The sequence below is a fragment of the Manis javanica genome, chromosome 13 (assembly GCF_040802235.1).
Source record: "Manis javanica isolate MJ-LG chromosome 13, MJ_LKY, whole genome shotgun sequence".
In the NCBI taxonomy this organism is placed as follows: Eukaryota; Metazoa; Chordata; class Mammalia; order Pholidota; family Manidae; genus Manis; species Manis javanica.
In genome coordinates, this window is record NC_133168.1 from 49337439 (window position 1) to 49356095 (window position 18657).

General features: G+C 37.4%; 1 protein-coding gene across 3 annotated transcripts in view; it reads left to right on the forward strand.

The window, feature by feature from the left end:
- Positions 1–18657, forward strand: part of LAMA2 (laminin subunit alpha 2) — a 588333-nt gene that overhangs the window by 454111 nt on the left and 115565 nt on the right. For all 3 annotated transcript variants that reach the window (XM_073219597.1, XM_073219595.1, XM_073219596.1), the window contains 3 exons: positions 1538–1636; positions 12857–12968; positions 17668–17830. In XM_073219597.1, the coding sequence (XP_073075698.1) occupies positions 1538–1636; positions 12857–12968; positions 17668–17830 (374 nt within the window). The remainder of the gene's footprint in view (positions 1–1537; positions 1637–12856; positions 12969–17667; positions 17831–18657) is intronic.

Consider the following 18657-nt stretch of genomic DNA (forward strand, 5'->3'; position numbering starts at 1 on the left):
TCTATTTTATTAGTTATTGTTGTTACTCTCTTCATCTGCCTAAGTTATAAATTAAACTTTATCCTAGGTATGTGTGTATAGGAAAAACAGTGTATATAGGGTTCAGCAGTATCTGCAGCTTCAGGAATCCACTGGGAGTCTTGGGAAGTATCCCCCATGGATGAGGAGGGGCTGCTCTATAGGGAGGAAATACAAAGAAAAGGAATTAAACTAGAAAAGTAAATACTTCAGTAGGATGTAAACATTTTTTAAAATAATACTTAAATAGTGATGAAGTACTGAAAGACCCCCTTAGAGATTCCAACCTATATGCATCACCGAAGCCCAGTGGATACAGTCATCTGCCTCCTGAGGGCTGGCTGAATATTGGTCAGAATGACCTTGATATTCCTTAAATTTCAATCCTTGATTCTGTTTGTGTTCTTCTTCTAAAACTCAATTAGTGTCTGTATATCTGGTGTCCCACTTTGATATGTTAAGGCTTTAAGCAAGTTATTAACCTCTTTCCTCATTTCCTTTCATTGTGTCAGTGCCCCCCAATTCCAGCCAGAGACCACCAAGAACAAAGCTGGATTTATTAGCTCATTACAACAAGGACACTGCACATCATGGGAAATTTGCGGGCACTTGATAAGAGAGTGTTAGGAATAACTTACAGTGTTTGGGTTGTTCAGGGTGATTTGGGGCAGGTTCATTGAAGAAGTGATTTGGGTTGGATCGGGTGCTCTTAGGAAGTGAGACCAATCCTATAATTGATATAATTGAGTATTCTAATGAATCTTAATCTACAAGGAGGGAAGGATAAAGGGAAGCTAAAGCTGTAACTAGTCAGGAGGCCAGTGAACACTCAGTCAGCAAATGGGCTTTTTGATACTTTCGTGGTCTACACAGAGACCCTGGTTTTGTCTGTGCTTAGACAAGAGTATGGCATACTCTCATTTTTCTTGGTTTCATTCACCACTGTCAGAGTGACCCAGTCTAATGTTAGTGTTCTCTGAGGTTATGTCCAATAGGAGAAGAAAATAGCCTGACTGTGAGTGCCAGGCCAGCTCCTACAACACTGAGGCCAGGCCAGTTGTTTAGTGCCTAGGCATATCCCTCTGTCAAGGGCTCCCGTCCTCTTTCTTACATGTAAACTGTATCTCTGGTGATTGAAACGGAAGGCTTAAAGACTTAGAGCTCCTCTTGATTCTGCCCTTCTGGCCATGTGTAAGTTTTTAACTATTTTCAAGATAGTTTCCTCATATACAAATCAAATAACATTTACCTCATAGAACTGTTGTAAGAATTAAGTGAAAAAACAAAAACGCCTAGCACGTATTAATTTCTCAATAAGTTACTGCACTTTTATTGTATGCCATAATGTTCTGCACACCACTTTAAGTATACATGTCCAATTAAAATGGTTTCTTTGTCTTAGAAGCTAAATAGGCTAAGCTCTTTGTGTATAAAAGAAAAGTATATCTGTTGGATGTCCAATGCCATGATCACTGCAAGATCAGTTACTAAAATGTACATGGGATGAAATATTTTTCAGCACCTGCTCTCACCTCAGCGGGCCCCAGAGAGGCTCATGCAGTTGGCAGAGGGCAATCTGAACATCCTCGTGACGGAAATGAATGAGCTTTTGGTCAGGGTAAGTTGTCAAAATTGTGAAACATGTTAACTAGGAAAAATTACTTTACATTTCTGAAATACAAATCTTGTTCTTCCTAATTCCCAATTTGGTGCATGAAATAGATGTATTTTGACTTGCTACTTCTGCCTCAGATAAAATCTTAGAACACAGCAGCACCAAAAAAGATTTGGGAGAAACTTGGGACATGTCAAGGACAATGGCTAAAAATACCAGAATGACAGTATATTTCGAAAACTCTTGCCACCATAGTAAAGTTTTTATACATTCTGAATTCGAAGATCACTGTCTTTGACTATGCAAAAAAAAAAAAAACAGAAGAACAAATGAAAATACTTGTAGTCTCTTTGAGCTCATCATGAGATTTTTTGCATTTTTATGGAATTAAGGTCTAAATCAGTATTTAGACTGATTTAGAAGAGAAGATCTTTTTAGAAGAGGAAATCTGTATTGTGAAAATTCAAAGCATTTAAGGCAGTTTTTAAAGTCAGATTGTATAAAGTCTGTGTTGCATTTACCAGACTTTTTAACGGATTGGGAGTTTTAAACTTTCAAACTGGTTCTTTTTGCTGCTAGAGAATGAAGAAAACAGCATAAAGTCCGCCATCTTGTGGCCAGAAACAGGCATGAGCAGGAAAACTGCCCTGTAATTTAGGAATCCAGTTTGATTATCTAAGGGTTTTCAATGACAAAGAATATTGGAGCTTGACGATTCTTAGAGATTATGTAGTTCTTTTTCTTTTTTTGAAGAAGACACCTCAGGTCATGACAGTGAAATGAATTATCAGTGGCCATACAGTTCACTAACCTTAGGGACCTATGTAGGACCTCATGTCCAGATTCCCACTGGCAGAGTACTATTTCCATTTCACTTGCTGCTGGTTTAAGAAAATTTCCACAGGGAAATCAAATGGGTTTCTGGGTATATAATGACAAACAATGGTTCTGATAATACAAATAGCATACTAAACACTTTTTCAGAATCTCATACCAGCAGTATAGAATGTAGAGATACAGAACAGAATTTCTTGCCAAATACAGTTACTGTTAGAGTAACCTCATATTAACTTAATAGTTAATTATTTTGTATTTGTTACATGAATACAACTAAATAAGATATTTTAAATAGATCATAACAGAGTAATCTCAGTGTTTAACAAGCATATATGAATGTTTACCACATATACAGCCCAAGCTACATGTTTGCAGATAAAAGATATAAATGAGGCCTACTCTTTGTCTTTGGGAAGATTGCAATCTAGTGTGTGTGTGTGTGTGTGTGTGTGTGTGTAGGAAGCATTTAACTGTGTGAAGGGGAATTTGGGACAACTACATGCAAATATGTAATATAACATGAAATGAAATAAAGTACAAGAAATGTACCTGAGGAATACATACAAATGAAATAATTTAATCTGCTTTAATTAATAAGGGAAAATTCCATAGAACAGGTAACATTTCACCAATTCACTCATTTAATTCATGTTTATTGGGGGTCTAGCATGTTCTGGGCACATGACAGAGTAACAGACACTAGGGATAGAGGTATAAGCAAAACCGACATAGTCACTGTCCTCCTTGAGTTGTTCAACAGCTTAATGATCTGAGCCTAGAGACACAAGAAATAATTTCATTAGGAAAGTCAATCTTTATAACATCTTAGCTTACATCCTTTAATTTTTCCAGCAGATTCTCTTATATTAATGATTATTTAAATATAATTTATATTTTGTAAAAGTTTAAGGTTCAAAGAAAATTGATTGGAAAAATACAGAGTTGCCATATAGCCCTCTGATCCTGTATATGCATAGCCTCCCCTGTTAGCATCACCTCCCCACCAGAGTGGTACATTTGTTAGAACAGGTGAATCTATAGGGATACTTCCTTATTACTCAAAACCCATAGCTTACTTTAGGGTTCACTTTTGGGAGTGTACATTCTATGGGTTTTGACAAATGTTTAATGACATCTCTCCAATGTTAGAGTATCATACAAACTTGTTTCATTGTCCTGAAAATCCCATGTTCCACCTATTCATCCCTCTCGCCTCCCAAACCCCTGACAACCACTGATCTGTTTACTTTCTCTATAGTTTTGCCTTTTCCAAAGCATCATATCATTGGAATCATACAGTATGTAACCATTCCAGATTGGCTTCTTTCACTTAATAATATACATTTAAATTTCTTCCATATCTTTATATGGCTTCAAGGGTCATTTCTTTTTAGCACAGAATAATATTTTCTATTGCCTGAATGTACCAGTTTGTTTATCTATTCACCTACTGAATTTCAATTCACTGGTATAAATACCAAGGGGTGAAACTGCTGGATCATCTCATGGGAGTATCTTTAGTTTTGTAAGAAATCACTAAACTGCCTTCCAAAGTGGCTGTACCATTCTGCCTTCCCCCCAGCAATAAATAAGAGTTCCTACTGCTCTATTTCCCTCTTTTCATATTCCAATACCACTTTTATTTGCTTACTCTTCAGATTTTATAACACAAAAAAAGCTAGAAATAAGACTACTGAAAGCAAAGATCTCCCTGACGAAGTGAGGATGGGGGAGAAATGGAAATCCTCACATTACTTAACCTTGCCCCTACCACATTTCTAATTAGAAAGAGTTGTCATGGAAAACTTAAACACTCTAGTCAACATGATCAGCTCTTCCTTTCCCTCTGCATGACAATCCAACGGTGAATCGATTTACCTGGAATCAGAATCAGAGGGTTAGGTGACTTAAAAATCCAATAATATCAGGCTAAGACTCCGAGGACCTTTATCTCACAGCTGTGAATGATCCAGCAGCCGGGATGAGAGTATGAGGGCAGTGGCCGTGACCTCCCGCACAGCTGATGTGGGAGCTCCTTCAAGTGCTTATATATTTTGTGCTCATTTTTTCATGGAGCAATCTAATAGCTCTTGGCAAAGAGAGTAATATTCCTCTCCAAAACTAGCATTTAGCATGTAGGTTTATATAATCATATAATTCAGTTATTGTGCAAATATTACATAGTCATATATATCTTTCAATGTATTTTGATTTATTGCCATTCTGTTTCTCCCTTGGAATATAAGTTCTTTGAACATAAGAATCTTATTTGGCATATTCAAACCATCCTACAATATTTATGAAATATTAAAATGTGTTTTAATAACAACTCCATGTAGTTCTATAGCTACTGTCCTTAGCTCACTTTTTTGTTTGGCAGCCAAACTTTTTGAAAGACCTCCATTCACTTCTCACTCCACTGCAGTCTAGATTTCCATTCCCACTATAGATTTCCTACATGATAATCAATGACAGGTTGGTCATTAAGTCCAATGAGAATTTTATTTTACTTTAACTCCCTGTGGTAATTGCCATTTTGACCCTTCTTTCCTTCTTGGCGTACTCTCTTCTCTGTTTTTCCATGATGTTCTGACCTTTCATTCTCAGGTTCTTCCTCTGTCCATCCCTTAAAGGTTGGTTTTCTTCAAATCCTACTATTTGCAACAACATAGATGGAGCCAGAGGGTATTATGTTCAGTGAAATAAGCCAGGCAGAGAAAGACAAGAACCAGATGATTTGCCTCTTTTGTGGAGTATAACAACGAAGCAAAACTGAAGGAACAAAACAGCAGCAGACTCACAGACTCCAAGAAGGGACTAACAGTTACCAAAGGGGAGGGGTCGGGGAGGGTGGAGGGGAGGGGAGAGAGGGAGAAGGGGCTTAAGGGGCACTATAATCAGCGATCACAATATAGGTAGGTCACGGGGAAGGCAGTACAGCCTGGAGAAGACCAGTAACGACTGTATAGCATCTTACTACACTGATAGTGACTGCAGTGGCGGTGGGGGGCGGGGAGGACTTGATAATATGGGTAAATGTTGAAACCACAATGTTGCTCATGTGAAACCTTCATAAGATTGATATCAATGATACCTTAATTTTTAAAAAAACTTTCTTGGGGTCCAGTCCTCTGGCCACTTCCCCTCTCATGCTGTAAACTCTTCCTTTGGGCTTCAATTGCCATATATATGCAGATGATTCAAAAATCTGTACTTTCAAGACATATTTCATTCTCCTGCTTTGCTCCTATGTAGCTATCTAACTACTGGACATCTCGAATTGAATTCACCATCTTCCTCTTAAAACCGTTACTTTTCTCCTATTTAGAGTACTTCAGTGATTTTTCCCCCAATATTTGGCCTAAAATAGAAATGAATGGGTTGCCCCTCACTCTTCCCTCTTTTTCATCCCAACCCAATTCAGCTCCCTTCTATGACCTCTCTTTCTAAGCCTTATTCACCTCCAGCCACTTATTGTTCCTATGGAGAGTGAACTTCCTAAATCACAGCTCCGGCCATGTCACTCTCTCCTTCACGTTCTGCAGCAGCTCCCCGTTTTGTTCAGCATGGCATGCGATGCTCTCCCATTGTGACCTGACTCTTGCTTAACTTCCCAGTCACAACTCTTCCCACTCATGGCCTGGTTCCTGGACCCCTTGTACGTTGGAAATGTAAGCCAGAAACCTAGAAATGCTACTTACCGCTTTTTTCTTCCTCATCTTCCTCCCACTTATCCATGCTATTACCAAATCCAGTGGATTCTACCTCTGCATATAAACCTTATCTCTACTACTCTACTTTCCTCTAGTCACCATGATCCTTAATTTGGGATTATCACATTAGCTTTTTATCTAGTACCTCTGCTTTACTCTTTTTTTTTAATTATTATTAGTTTTTATTAAGGTATCATTGATATACACTTTTATGAAGGTTTCACAAGAAAAACCATGTGGTTACTACAACATTTACCCTTATTATTGAGTTCCCCTCCATATCCCAATGCAGTCACAGTCCATCAGTGTAGTAAGATGCCATAGAGTCCCTACTTGTCTTCCCTGTGCTACACTGTCTTCCCTGTGACCCCACACATACCATGTGCACTAATCATGATACCCCACAATCCCCTTCTCCCTCCCTCCCCACTTGCCCTTCCTCACCCCTCCCCTTTGGTAACTGCTAGTCCCTTCTTGGAGTCTGTGAGTCTGCTGCTGTTTTGTTCCTTTAGTTTCCTTCGTTGTTATACTCTACAAATGAGGGAAATCATTTGGTATTTGTCTTTCTCTGCCTGACTTATTTCACTGAGCATATACCCTCTAGCTCCATCCATGTTGTTGCCAATGGTAGGATTTGTTTCTTTCTTATGGCTGAATAGTATTCCATTGTGTATATGTACCACCTCTTCTTTATCCATTCATCTACTGATGGACACTTAGGTTGCTTCCATTTCTTGGCTATTGTAAATAGTGCTGCGATAAACATAGGGTTGTATATGTTTTTTTGAATCTGAAAAGTTGTTTTCTTTGGGTAAATTCCTAGGAGTGGAGTTCCTGGGTCCAATGATATTTCTATTTTTAGTTTTTTGAGAGACCTCCATATTGCTTTCCACAATGGTTGAACTAGTTTACATTCCCACCAGCAGTGTAGGAGGGTTCCCCTTCCTCCACATCCTCACCAACATTTGTTGTTCTTAAGTCTTTTTGATGCTGGCCATCCTTACTGGTGTGAGGTGATATCTCATTGTGGTTTCAATTTGCATTTCCCTGATAATTAGTGATGTGGAGCATCTTTTCATGTGCCTGTTGGCCATCTGAATTTCTTCTTTGGAGAAGTGTCTGTTCATATCCTCTGCCATTTTTTAATAGGGTTATTTGCTTTTTGGGTGTTGAGGCATGTTGCTTTACTCTTGTTTTCCTCCCAATCTGTTTTCTACAGTGTGGTCAGAATGCACTTTTGGTTTTTCATTTGAATGTCACCCCAGTACTTAAACTTTTCTCCCTGACCTCTGATTGCTCTCAGGATGAAGGCCAAAATCCTCTCCTTGACCGTATCTCTCACCACTTGTGCCCCAGCCATATCATCCTTCAGTTACTTTGTCCCACACAGAAACTTTCCATATGTTTTCTTTATCCTTGAAGTTTAAATCACCTCCTCCTCTACCATGTTTACTTTTGTTAATTCCAATTCACCTTACAAACCTCAGCTAGTAGAAGCTTGCCTTATGAGTGTATCTGCTAAATTCTAGGTATGAGATTCCTCCTATAATTGTCTTATCCTTGTTTATAATTATGTTTATTTTTATGATCATTTGACAAATACCTCTCCATCCCACTAGACTGTAAGTTCCAAAAGGACAGAAAGCATGTCTTGTCTTTTTTTCTCACCATTTTCAGGTTCATATTGGGTATTCAGTCAATATTTGCTTAATTAATTGACTAACTGTGAATAAACAATAGGATTTGAACAGATGAAAAAGAGACCCAATATAAATATTGATTTCAAGTTTCTCTAAAATGCACTAAAATCAAACATGTAATTATACTGAGTTGGATATTTTACTGTCTTTAATACACATCCTTAAATGTCCTATATGGGGAGAATGCTAGACTGAGCTATATAAAATATCCAAATTTATCTTTATATACATCATCTTTCACTGCCTATTAAAAATCAAATTTAAATGAAGATTAAGTTATTTCCAAAATGATGAAACCAGCTTTTAAACTTTTACCTGACAACAATATTAGGTTTATAATGCCTTCTTTATAGTTTAAAAGACTTAAGTTGCCAACAATGCTTTTATTTCTGATATCATGTTTTAAAAGAGAAGGAGAGAAAATATATAACAAATCATACTTGTTTGGTTTGGACTTTTCAAAACTGACACCTGGAATATTTAGGAAGAAACTGTGCATCAAATTGATTTATTATCGTTCTTCAGGGTCAGTTGGCAGCCCTCCATCTCTTTCCTTGTATGTTGTCTGTCCTAATAGCTTGCCTGAGGAGTACTTCAGTGAGACTTAGATATACACAAAGCTGTTAGTATTTGAAGATGGCCCTTGAGAATATTATAGACATGATTAGATCTGGAATTTAATTTTAGCAAGAAACCATTTAAGTCTGCAAATGCACAAGTGGATGGCATCTAAGCAGTGTTGTCTATTCACTAGTTAGATTTGCTCCATTAGATTCTAGTTTTAATGTAAAGAAGGCAGAAAATGAAAGACACTAGTAATATCCAACCAAGAAAATTATGTGCAGATTCTAAGAGGCACAGTGAGAACTGCTTGAGGTAGAGCAAGAAAGCAGCAGCTACATTGTTCAGGAGCAAATGAATGTGAGCCTAATGGTAATGCATGCTGCCTAGGCAGAAATACTCTTTATAAAAAAAGACAAAACAAAGAGGAGAAAAACACAAGGAAAAAATACCTTGCTGAGTGAATTTGAATGTAAAAAAAAGTAATCAAAGGTAGGAGTTACATACAAGGTCCTGTATAAGGCCTCACAAAGAAACACTGGGAAGATCAGAGAACAGAGGCAAGGAAAATGAGAAAATCAAAGATAGAGACTGACAGGGAGACTGGGCAACATATTAGGATAAATGAGAAAATTTTTTCAAATACTCAAAGGACAAGGTAACAGTGAATATGAGGGAAGATGACTAAGGGATGTGGATGGTAATTTAATAAAATGCAAGAAGAAACAAATTGAATCTGACAGAAAGCTCCTATCATGGGGTATTTAGCATTCATCTGTGACATTATCAATAGCCTGTCCTGGGTGACACTGATTTTTGTGAAGTTTGCTTTTATAGTGATAACGCCATCACCACCACTCCCCATAGGTGATAGTGCATTTGTCATAGACTTCCTATATGGAGTCTCTCAGGGGTGGCTTTGACAAGGGCCACTTGAGAGTCCTTAATTACTTAATTACTTAATTACTGTGTAATGAGACATGATTTTTTTTAAAAATATATGATGCTCTGATATAGATATTTTAATATGTCAATTTACCCAGACCTAAAAAATCATGCACTTACAGTACTAAATAAACGGAGCATTGTCCCTCTTCCCACCCAAAATGCTTAACTTTTTCATGTATTTTCTTACTCTTCCTGGATGTCAGCCAAACATCAGTTAGTGTTTGATACAGACAATATAAAGCTATGAGGCAGAAAATATGTGTTTTGTTCCCAATTCTCTATATGTGTGAGTTCAGAAAAGCCACTTAACCTCTTTACACCTTCATTTTCACCAGTGTAAAACTAGACATCATGCCCTTTATGTATCTCTAAAGGTGAGAAGAGTAAATGAGACATAAGAGAGCACTGTCGGCCCTTCTGCGCACACGTATGAACCCCAGGCGCAGCTACACCTGACTGTGTAACCCACCTTTCAGAGTGCTAATGCCATAAGTCAACACCTTTCGGTGCCAGGAACTTCATATTCTCTCTCTCCCGGAGTGCAGCCCAGAGAGGCAGCTCTTTGTGTCTGTGCAGAGGGAAGGCCATCTTCTTCCTCCATAAGCACTGTGCCAGCCTTAAAGAGTTCTGCCCACCCCCAGCTACCATCCCCACTGGCACCAGCATGGTACTTAGTGTGTGATCACAGGCTAGTTTTGAATACCATGAAGCCAGTTACTAGAATGCAGAGTGGTTGAGACTGGAAGCTCTCAGGCCTGGCTTCCCTCCTGAGCACTCAGCTGTAGCCCTTGAGCAGCAGCTTCCTATGAAGCTCTGAAAACGCCCAGAAAACTGCCCAGCCATCCACATTCACTGGCAAGCATAGCATCAGGCATATGGCCAGTCTGAGTGGTTTTGGAAAGGCATATGGAAAGAGGTTTTTTTTTTTTCCAACAGGCTTAAGAAATTCAAAGGGATATATAGTTAGTTTATCATTATATCAGCCAATCACTCAACATCATTGACCCCCTACAATTTGCCAGGTACTACGCCTGGTACTCTGAGGAATAAAAAGAGAGAAGACATAGCCCCAGACCCCAAGGATGGAGATTAGATACATATCGCAAAACACCTAACAATGTAATTACTCAAAATAGTCATGAATGGTGATGAGAGTTGTTTTTGAAAATCTAAGCAAAGAAAGCTTGTGCCAAAATAGTCAGAGATGGCTGCACAGAAAATGAAGTTAAAATGGACTCTCAAAGACCCGATTTATTTTGGGTAATCAGAGAAGAGTTAAGGAGGGGCAGTAGTACAAAGAAAAGCTTTTTCTATGAATGTTCATGGAAAGGTAGTCAAACAGTAGATAATAACAATGGTAATAAGGTTGGTAAGATTAGTTAGGAAATTGTTTAGTCTTACATTTAACATTCATTTGGAATTTGCTATAAGTCAAGCATCATACTAGGAGCTGGATGTAAACTGGCGAGCAAAACAGACCAACTGCTTCCCCTCTCAGAACTTAATTTTTAGTCAGGGAAATAGCCATAATAAGTGAGTCAACACACAAGGGACAACGTATCAATATACATTTGTTTTTAAAAAATTAAGTGCCTTGAACTATTAACAAGAGTAAGTTTAGTGATGTGGATATTTATGGAAATAATGATTTTTTGTTAATAAGAGATACCGTTAAGATGAAAACTAAATTTTAAGTTCAAATTATAATGGACATCTTCCGTGTGGTGAGATTTACTAGTGCTGATGATACATTAATTCTTCCGCTAAGACACCGACAGATGGCCGTGGTGTAGCCCAGGTCCCTTGTTACAGTGTTCTGTGGTATGGGAACACAGGAGTGATGTCATAGAGCAGTTTGGACCACATAAGTGTCTAAAGCAATTTAGACAGCTAACTTAAGCAGATGACTTCACTAATTCAAAAATAACATTCAAAATAACTTTTGTGTGTGTGTGTGTGTGTGTGTGTGGTGTGTGTACATAAAAAGTTACCTGACCCATTTGAGCCTCCAGTCTGAAAGTGAAAATAATTCCATTATTAATATTTTAGAAGAGTTAATTCAGAGCATTCTAATATCCTCCAAATCACTGTGTATGTATGCTACAAGCTGTAAAGAGGAATTTTAAAACTTCAAAAGGATTCTTATCCTTTCATCTTTTTATCTATGATTGTAGGTTGTAGGTAAGTTGAATAATTAGATGTAGATTGAGAAATTAGATGATAATAGTTGGACTTGATAATCCACTTTTTCTGTAAAACCTTGAGAATGTTTATGAATTACCCTCTTTTGCTCCTTGGGAAATCATAAAATGCACTATAATTCCTATAGCATCTCTTAACCATGTTCTGCTTTGGTGAGACATTTAGTTATACTTTAAGTTCTATTTAAAATCCACTTACAGATAAAAAAATTTAGGTTGTCTGGGCATGTTTGAATGCAAGCACTCTGGTACAAGATGGTAGAGTATTAATACTCTGCCAACTTGGACCTTATTCAAATTATTTTGAGACAGATTGGAATTCTTTGGTTTGTTCTGTAGTTAGATTATCTCCATCTTTTTAGTAGAGAAACTCATATTCATTAGCATTGATATACACATGAAAAAATGAAATGTAAACCTATTTTCACAGTCCTCTAAACCCTGGAGTATTTTTTAAGAAAATTTTTTTTCACATGCCTATTTTATTTGACTTTATATGGTATATGTTAATTATGAACACATTAAAAGGATTCCATTGCATCAAGTGGTATCTTTAATGTGAATAAAGGTGAGAATAAGGATACTCTTTGGGAGGTGAGGCTGTTTTGGCATTCTGTTTTATTTTGTTGACATGATGAATGAATGGTTCTGCGATGAATGGCCATCTTTTCTGGTGATGACATATGGGAAAAGTTAGCACTTGCTCTTCATTAATGTTTTCCTGGCATATTTAGAGTGTTACAAAACAAGCATTTACTACTGAGTAGCTAAGCACTTCCCCTTCTGTGTTTCTTTAATTAATGTATTGATCAAAACTGAATCTATAGGATCAAGCTTATTGAGACAGACTGCCTGTGCCTCCTTCAAGGGATCATTGCTACACTCCACACTTTTTTTCAGTACATAAAATATGGACAAAACTGCAACATGTGGAAGCTGAAGAATCCATTAAAGATTTTGGCAGCAGTACCTTAAAGATATTTCAAAGCTAATTGTGCTTTATCGCTTCTTCTATGCCATTGCATCTAACGAGGGTTTTAAAAAGACCAATACAGCTATCTGATTTCCATTTAATGGAAGAAGTAGTAAAGTTTAATTGTATACTTGAGCACAGGGCGTCATTTCCAGTACATCTGATCAATAATTCATCGATTGCCTTTGGCTCAAAGTAATATTTGAAAGAAAATGTAGCCGGTGGGAGCTTATCTGGCTGTAGCTTCATCATCTCTATTAATTATGCTTTTCCCGAATTTGGATCATTAGGCTACCAAAGTGACAGCAGATGGCGAGCAAACTGGACAGGATGCTGAGAGGACCAACAGGAGAGCAAACTCCTTAGGAGAATTCATTAAGGAGCTTGCCCGGGATGCAGAAGGTATTAGAATCATTTAATTTAATCATTTTCTCTCCCAATAGAAACATAAAAGGGAGTACACAGAACTGGAATTTCTCCAGTAAGAGATGACCTTCCTAAATTTGAGGGTTCAGTTTTTAAAAGTATTTTGGTCAAGATATTCAAGGGAGTAAGCTGAGACTGTACAACCTATTACATTAATGACAACAGTCAGTGAATTAGTAATTAGGAGAACAGAATTGCAGTAAATTAAATGCATTCCTTTAGGAATGCTCCAATTTTAGTGGAATGGCTATTATGACTAAATAACTAGTGGGCAACGTATGCTTTGCTATTGTTTGTATTCAAACCATCTGATTTTTAATTTTTTTAAAAAGCTAATTTTACCATTCTACTCAATACATTTAAAGCAGCTCTTTAATATCTCAAAATGGCTTTGGTGCTGGTTTTTAATGAACATCTGTTGCTTGGGATTTGGATGTGCCACCTTACCAGACGCTTCAGTTCACATCGACTCCACAATTCTCTAGGAGTTAAGTTTTGGCATCTACCAATCTGATTGAGAATCAAAGTGGATGCCATTTGGGAGCAAAAACCCAGATTCAGAAACTCTTAAAACAGGTAATATTTTTTACAAGGTCCAGTAGTTCTTAAATATCTATGAATGTATAATAAACATGCATGTATGTTTAGGAAGTAAAAAAAAAGGTTTGGGCATTTTTTTCCTTTAAAAAAATTAAACATTTTTATTGCTGCTGTACATTGTTACATATTACAGATATTTTGCTTTGTAATATAGCCAAATAAATCAGAACATAAGATAACCCTCAAGGCAGATCCTGACAGTTAATTTTTAGGGATCATTGGCCAAGAAGAGACAGAACCTCCTAAAGATTCCCCACTGCAAGAAGAAACAGAGTTTTAATCTGAGACATAATCTAAGTAAGAACATGTCAGGATCTAAAATAGAAGTTACTCTGCCCAGAAAACTCTGTTAACTCATTGTGGTTTATCCTCTGCTAAATAAAGGTGTTGCATTTTTCCTGGTTTTATTTTCCATTAGTGCTGCTTTAAGTGTCCACCCTTCTTTCTACCCCACAACAACAACAAAAAAAAACCTCACCATTACAAGTGGAGTAATTTCACTCTGCCTGGACCCCAGAAACCACTAGTCAAAACCGTAGGAACTTTCCTTTTCTTCCACTCCAGTCTCAAACACTCAATACTGAGTAGCCAGTCCCGAAAACTCATTTTGAAATCGTTTCAGGCAAGTACTGTACAGAAGAATAAATGCTAATGCGTGTTTGCAAGACTCCAGTATCAGCACCGCTTGACCCTGCCTTGCACCCTCCACCTCCCACTGTGTGCACCGCAGAAGCACCAGCAGGGGGCAGAGCAGAGACGAGTTAATCCAGGCTTTGCTCACCATCCTCAAGGATCCGTTAGAGAAAAGGGTTACGTATTATCGAAGATGTCCCCCATTCCCTAAATCGTGCATTAGTTGGGCAGCGTGGTTGTCTCTGTCCAGATAGGACACCTTTTTCTAATTCACTCAAAGTGCCATGTGGGATAGCTATGATCCTGCACCTGAGGCAAATGGGAACACTGTTCCCTTCCTGCCTCAGGCACTCACATAAATGGTAACAAAAAGGATAGCCACACCCCTTAACAGAACAAACTTGGCAGAATTAATCCAACTGTTAAAATTTCATGGTAGTTTAAATTTGAATATGCCAGAATTAAACTAAAATCTTGACTGAAAGGTGTATATGTACAAGGCTTGGCAGTATGGGGGATTTTTAAAAAAAGAAAAGGAAATTCACCAAAAGCTTTAAGTGGTTATACAACAAATCCTCATCCTTTTTTGTCTCCTAAAACTACAATAATTGGGGATAATATCAGTACTCTTCAGTTTTATCAGTGACAGCACATTGCTGTGGGAGAAGTGAATGGTCCTGGCTGGCATTTGCCTATTTCAGTTTTATCTTCAGACAAGTGGAATGCCTTTCTCATCCTGTTATAGATAATGTATATCTCTCAAGTACCCAGTCTTTATCCCCTGCTATGCCTTGGCTACAAAGATACTTAGCACTAGATTTGGGATCCACTGCAATGAACATTATGGTATGCCTTTCTGCCTATTAATGCACCTGATTTATATTAATATATGAATTAATTTACATTACCTTTCCCCAACTCTTTTTATGTTAATCTTCTTTTAAAGATATTTTAAAACTACTTAGACATCCCTTTGAAATAAAGTAGATACAATTATTATTATATAAAGTTAATTATGGTTACTTTCAATACTGTTGAAAACATACTAATTGATAGTGTATATCTTTGAAGAAGAGACTAAATAAATATCTGTAGTTAAAAATACTGAGAGAATTTCCAGATTCCATATATAGAAGCAGTGAAATAATCAAATGTCTTCTATTTAAATGATTCTTTTTTAATACAACATCATTTTGCTAAAGCAGTTTTTGTGTACCCCAATAATTCCTTCTAGTTGCTTACAAATTAATTTAAAAGCAATGATGCATATATTCAGAAAGGTACAGCCCTCCTTTCCTTCTGCTTTTCTCCTCCCCATGTCATTCTTTTTCCAACAAATTCTTCTCTGTAGAAGTTTAGCTTTGCAAATAGACCACAAGTGAGGCTGTATTTCCACATTCCTCCCTTCCTCAAAACCATCAAGGCCCAGGACCTAAATTCAATCAAATTTCAAAATATATCTGTAATCAAAGCTCTTCAGATATTCATTTAATAAAGGAAAAGCATGCACCTTGGGTATGAGAAATTGGATTTATCCCTTTCATTTAAAAAAAAAGTGAATGCAATGATGTGAGGAGTTAGATGCTACAGTTAGTTAAGATCAGCTATCCAGATAGGCAAGCACTTGGGCCAAAGGGTAGGGATCTGTCATAGACAGAGCCAAGTCTCCCATTGCCTTTCTTGAAATCAAAGTAGAAACCTTCTTACATTGAATCATTGGCATTCCCATATAGTCTGCTGGACCAGGGAGCTTTCTAGTCAGTTGGTCCTTGGTCTCTGTGACTCCTTAACAAACATGTCATAGCTGAGGTGGTATCTTACCAATAATACTGTTGAAATCTTGAGAAGGTCCTTTGACATATGTTAAGGAATGACTATTAAGCAGTCAATCATAAAACGAACCACGCTCACTAAACTTGTAGTAATACAGCACCTAAGGAATAATTTCTACCACAAGGCTAGGAATGGACATATTCTTCAAAACACCGGTCCCAAATTGTTCTGCAGATTAAACTATGGTTATCAGAAATAAGGAGTTGACTGCAGTTACTTTCTAACCAGACATGTATCATGAAAAGAGCATTCAAAAGATGCATTTTGGAAAAGGTAGAATTAGAGATAGAAACACAGTTCCTTCTACTAAATCAGCAATTCTCAAACTCTCATGTGTATCAGAAACTCATGGAGGACTTGTTAAAACACAGATTCAGGTCCCCACCCTGGAATTTCTGACTCAGTAGATCTGTGGTGGGGCCTGAGAATCTGAATTTCTAATAAATCCCAGGTAAAGCTGATACTGCTTGTTTGGGGACCACATTTGAGAACTACTGTACTAGCCCACCATGTCCCACCCTCCCTGGCTGCTCTGATTGGCCTGGTATACCTGTTTCAGGAACTCTGCATATACTGTCCTTGGAACAGCTCTGACCAGCATCACTCAAAAAAGGTTCTGCAAAAATAGAAATGAGTTTTCAGGATTCTTTATGTCTTAATGAGGTCTTAGGGTTCAACTTTGAAAGGTAGAAAATGTCTCTTGGCCAACCCAGAGCACTCAGTCTAGAGTTGTTTGTAAGTAATTTATAGAAATAAGGGTTCACCAACAAAGGAGTTGGAAAAAACATCTCCCTTCAACTTGCCAAAGTAATGTTCCACAGAATGCCCTTGAGGAAAAGTTGGTCTAAAACTCAGGGTCGAACTGTATAAATGTTTCACCAGTTTTTCAAACTTTGTCAAAGAATTATTTCCTCAAATGAAATCTTGCCCCAAACACCAACCTATAAAACAGATTTCTGGCAGAACAGACATCGTTTGTAGAAAACTTGAAGTACCTGGAGACTCCTAAGATTCTGAAGAGCACAGTTTGAAACCCATTTAATGCATAATAAACACAGACTCTTGAGATAGACGTTATTGCTGGAAGGTATCTTTGTGCCCTAATCTATAACCCTTGCCCCTAGACTGGGGATCCTTTCCTCATTCCTTTAAACAAATGAACACAGAACTGCATGGAAATGCAAGGGTGGGTTTGTTTTCAGAGATCTCATCACTGATAAAACTCAGTGTTTTTAAACTGACTGAATAGTATTGTGTCTTATCATCAATGCATTAGACCCTGTGGTTTCAGTTTCCAAGTGTTATAGTCTATGGTCAATTTTTACTTCTTACCTGAAGAGGGTTTTTTAGCCACTTCTTCATTTATATTTCTTCCTTTCAAGGTAGGAACACCATGCTTTAATTACTGTGACCCCCCCAAAATAAATATAATATGGAGAAATATAATCACATTTTCCTGTTTGTCACAGATTGTCGCATTCACTGCCTCTGTTTCCCAGCAGCAAACTACATCGCATTTAGAGATGGTGGGGAAGACCAGATGCTGAGTGCCGTTTTTGCATGTGGCATTTTTGTTTACTAATTTGCAAAATTTGTTTTACTCCCAAAGCTGTACATGAAAAAGCCGTAAGACTAAATGAAACTCTAGAAACTGAAGACAAGGCCTTTGAGAGAAATTTGCAAGGGCTTCAGAAAGAGGTTGATCAGATGATGGTAGAACTGAGGAGAAAAAATCTAGATGCCCACAAGGAAGTTGCTGAAGATGAGTTGGTGTGAGTAGATGCTCTATTCGTTTGATAACCTGAGTTTGCCATATTGCTGTCTGCAGTTTTCTAAATTTTCCTTCACACATATGGATAGAAGATACTTGGTTTACTAGTTATTTTTCGTTGGCCTCGTTGTAATTTACCTTGCTCTGAAATGGATTGAAAGCATGTTTTCATGTAAATGTAATCAAGTAAATCATCTTTTCTGGTGCTGTCCCAAAATGGAATGAAAGCATGTTTTTGCCTAAATATAAATAATCAAGTGAGTCATCTTTTCTGGTGGGCTTCCTTCTATAATTTGGCTAAGGGGCTTGCTTCATTAATTGCCTCTATTAGGGACTTTCAAACTACCATATTTTATTTTAAAAGAAATATGTTTGGATATATTATGACTTCAGTAGGTCATCCTATACATTTTGTCATCTTAAGAAATACTGAGTAGAAGGGTCATCAAATAATAAATGCCTCATGCTTTGAAATAAGAGTTGGAAATTTGAAGTTGAGAATAGTGAAAGTGATTTTACCAATGCTAATGAACTCTTGTCACCACACATTCGATAAAAAATAGAATTTTATATTCATAGCTAACTTCAAAGTAGTGGTGTTATTAATATTTAAATAATACATTCTAATCCAGTGACATCAGCAACACCTTAGATCTTGTTAGACATACAAATTATCAAACTCCACCCCAGATCTGCTGAACTAGAAACTTTGGGGATGGAGCCCAGCTATCTGCTTTGAAAGGTGGATTCAGGAAGTTAGGATGCCTATGGGTTGAGAACTACAGCTTTTCAAGTGTTTTACCTCTCTTAAAAACAGATATTATCACT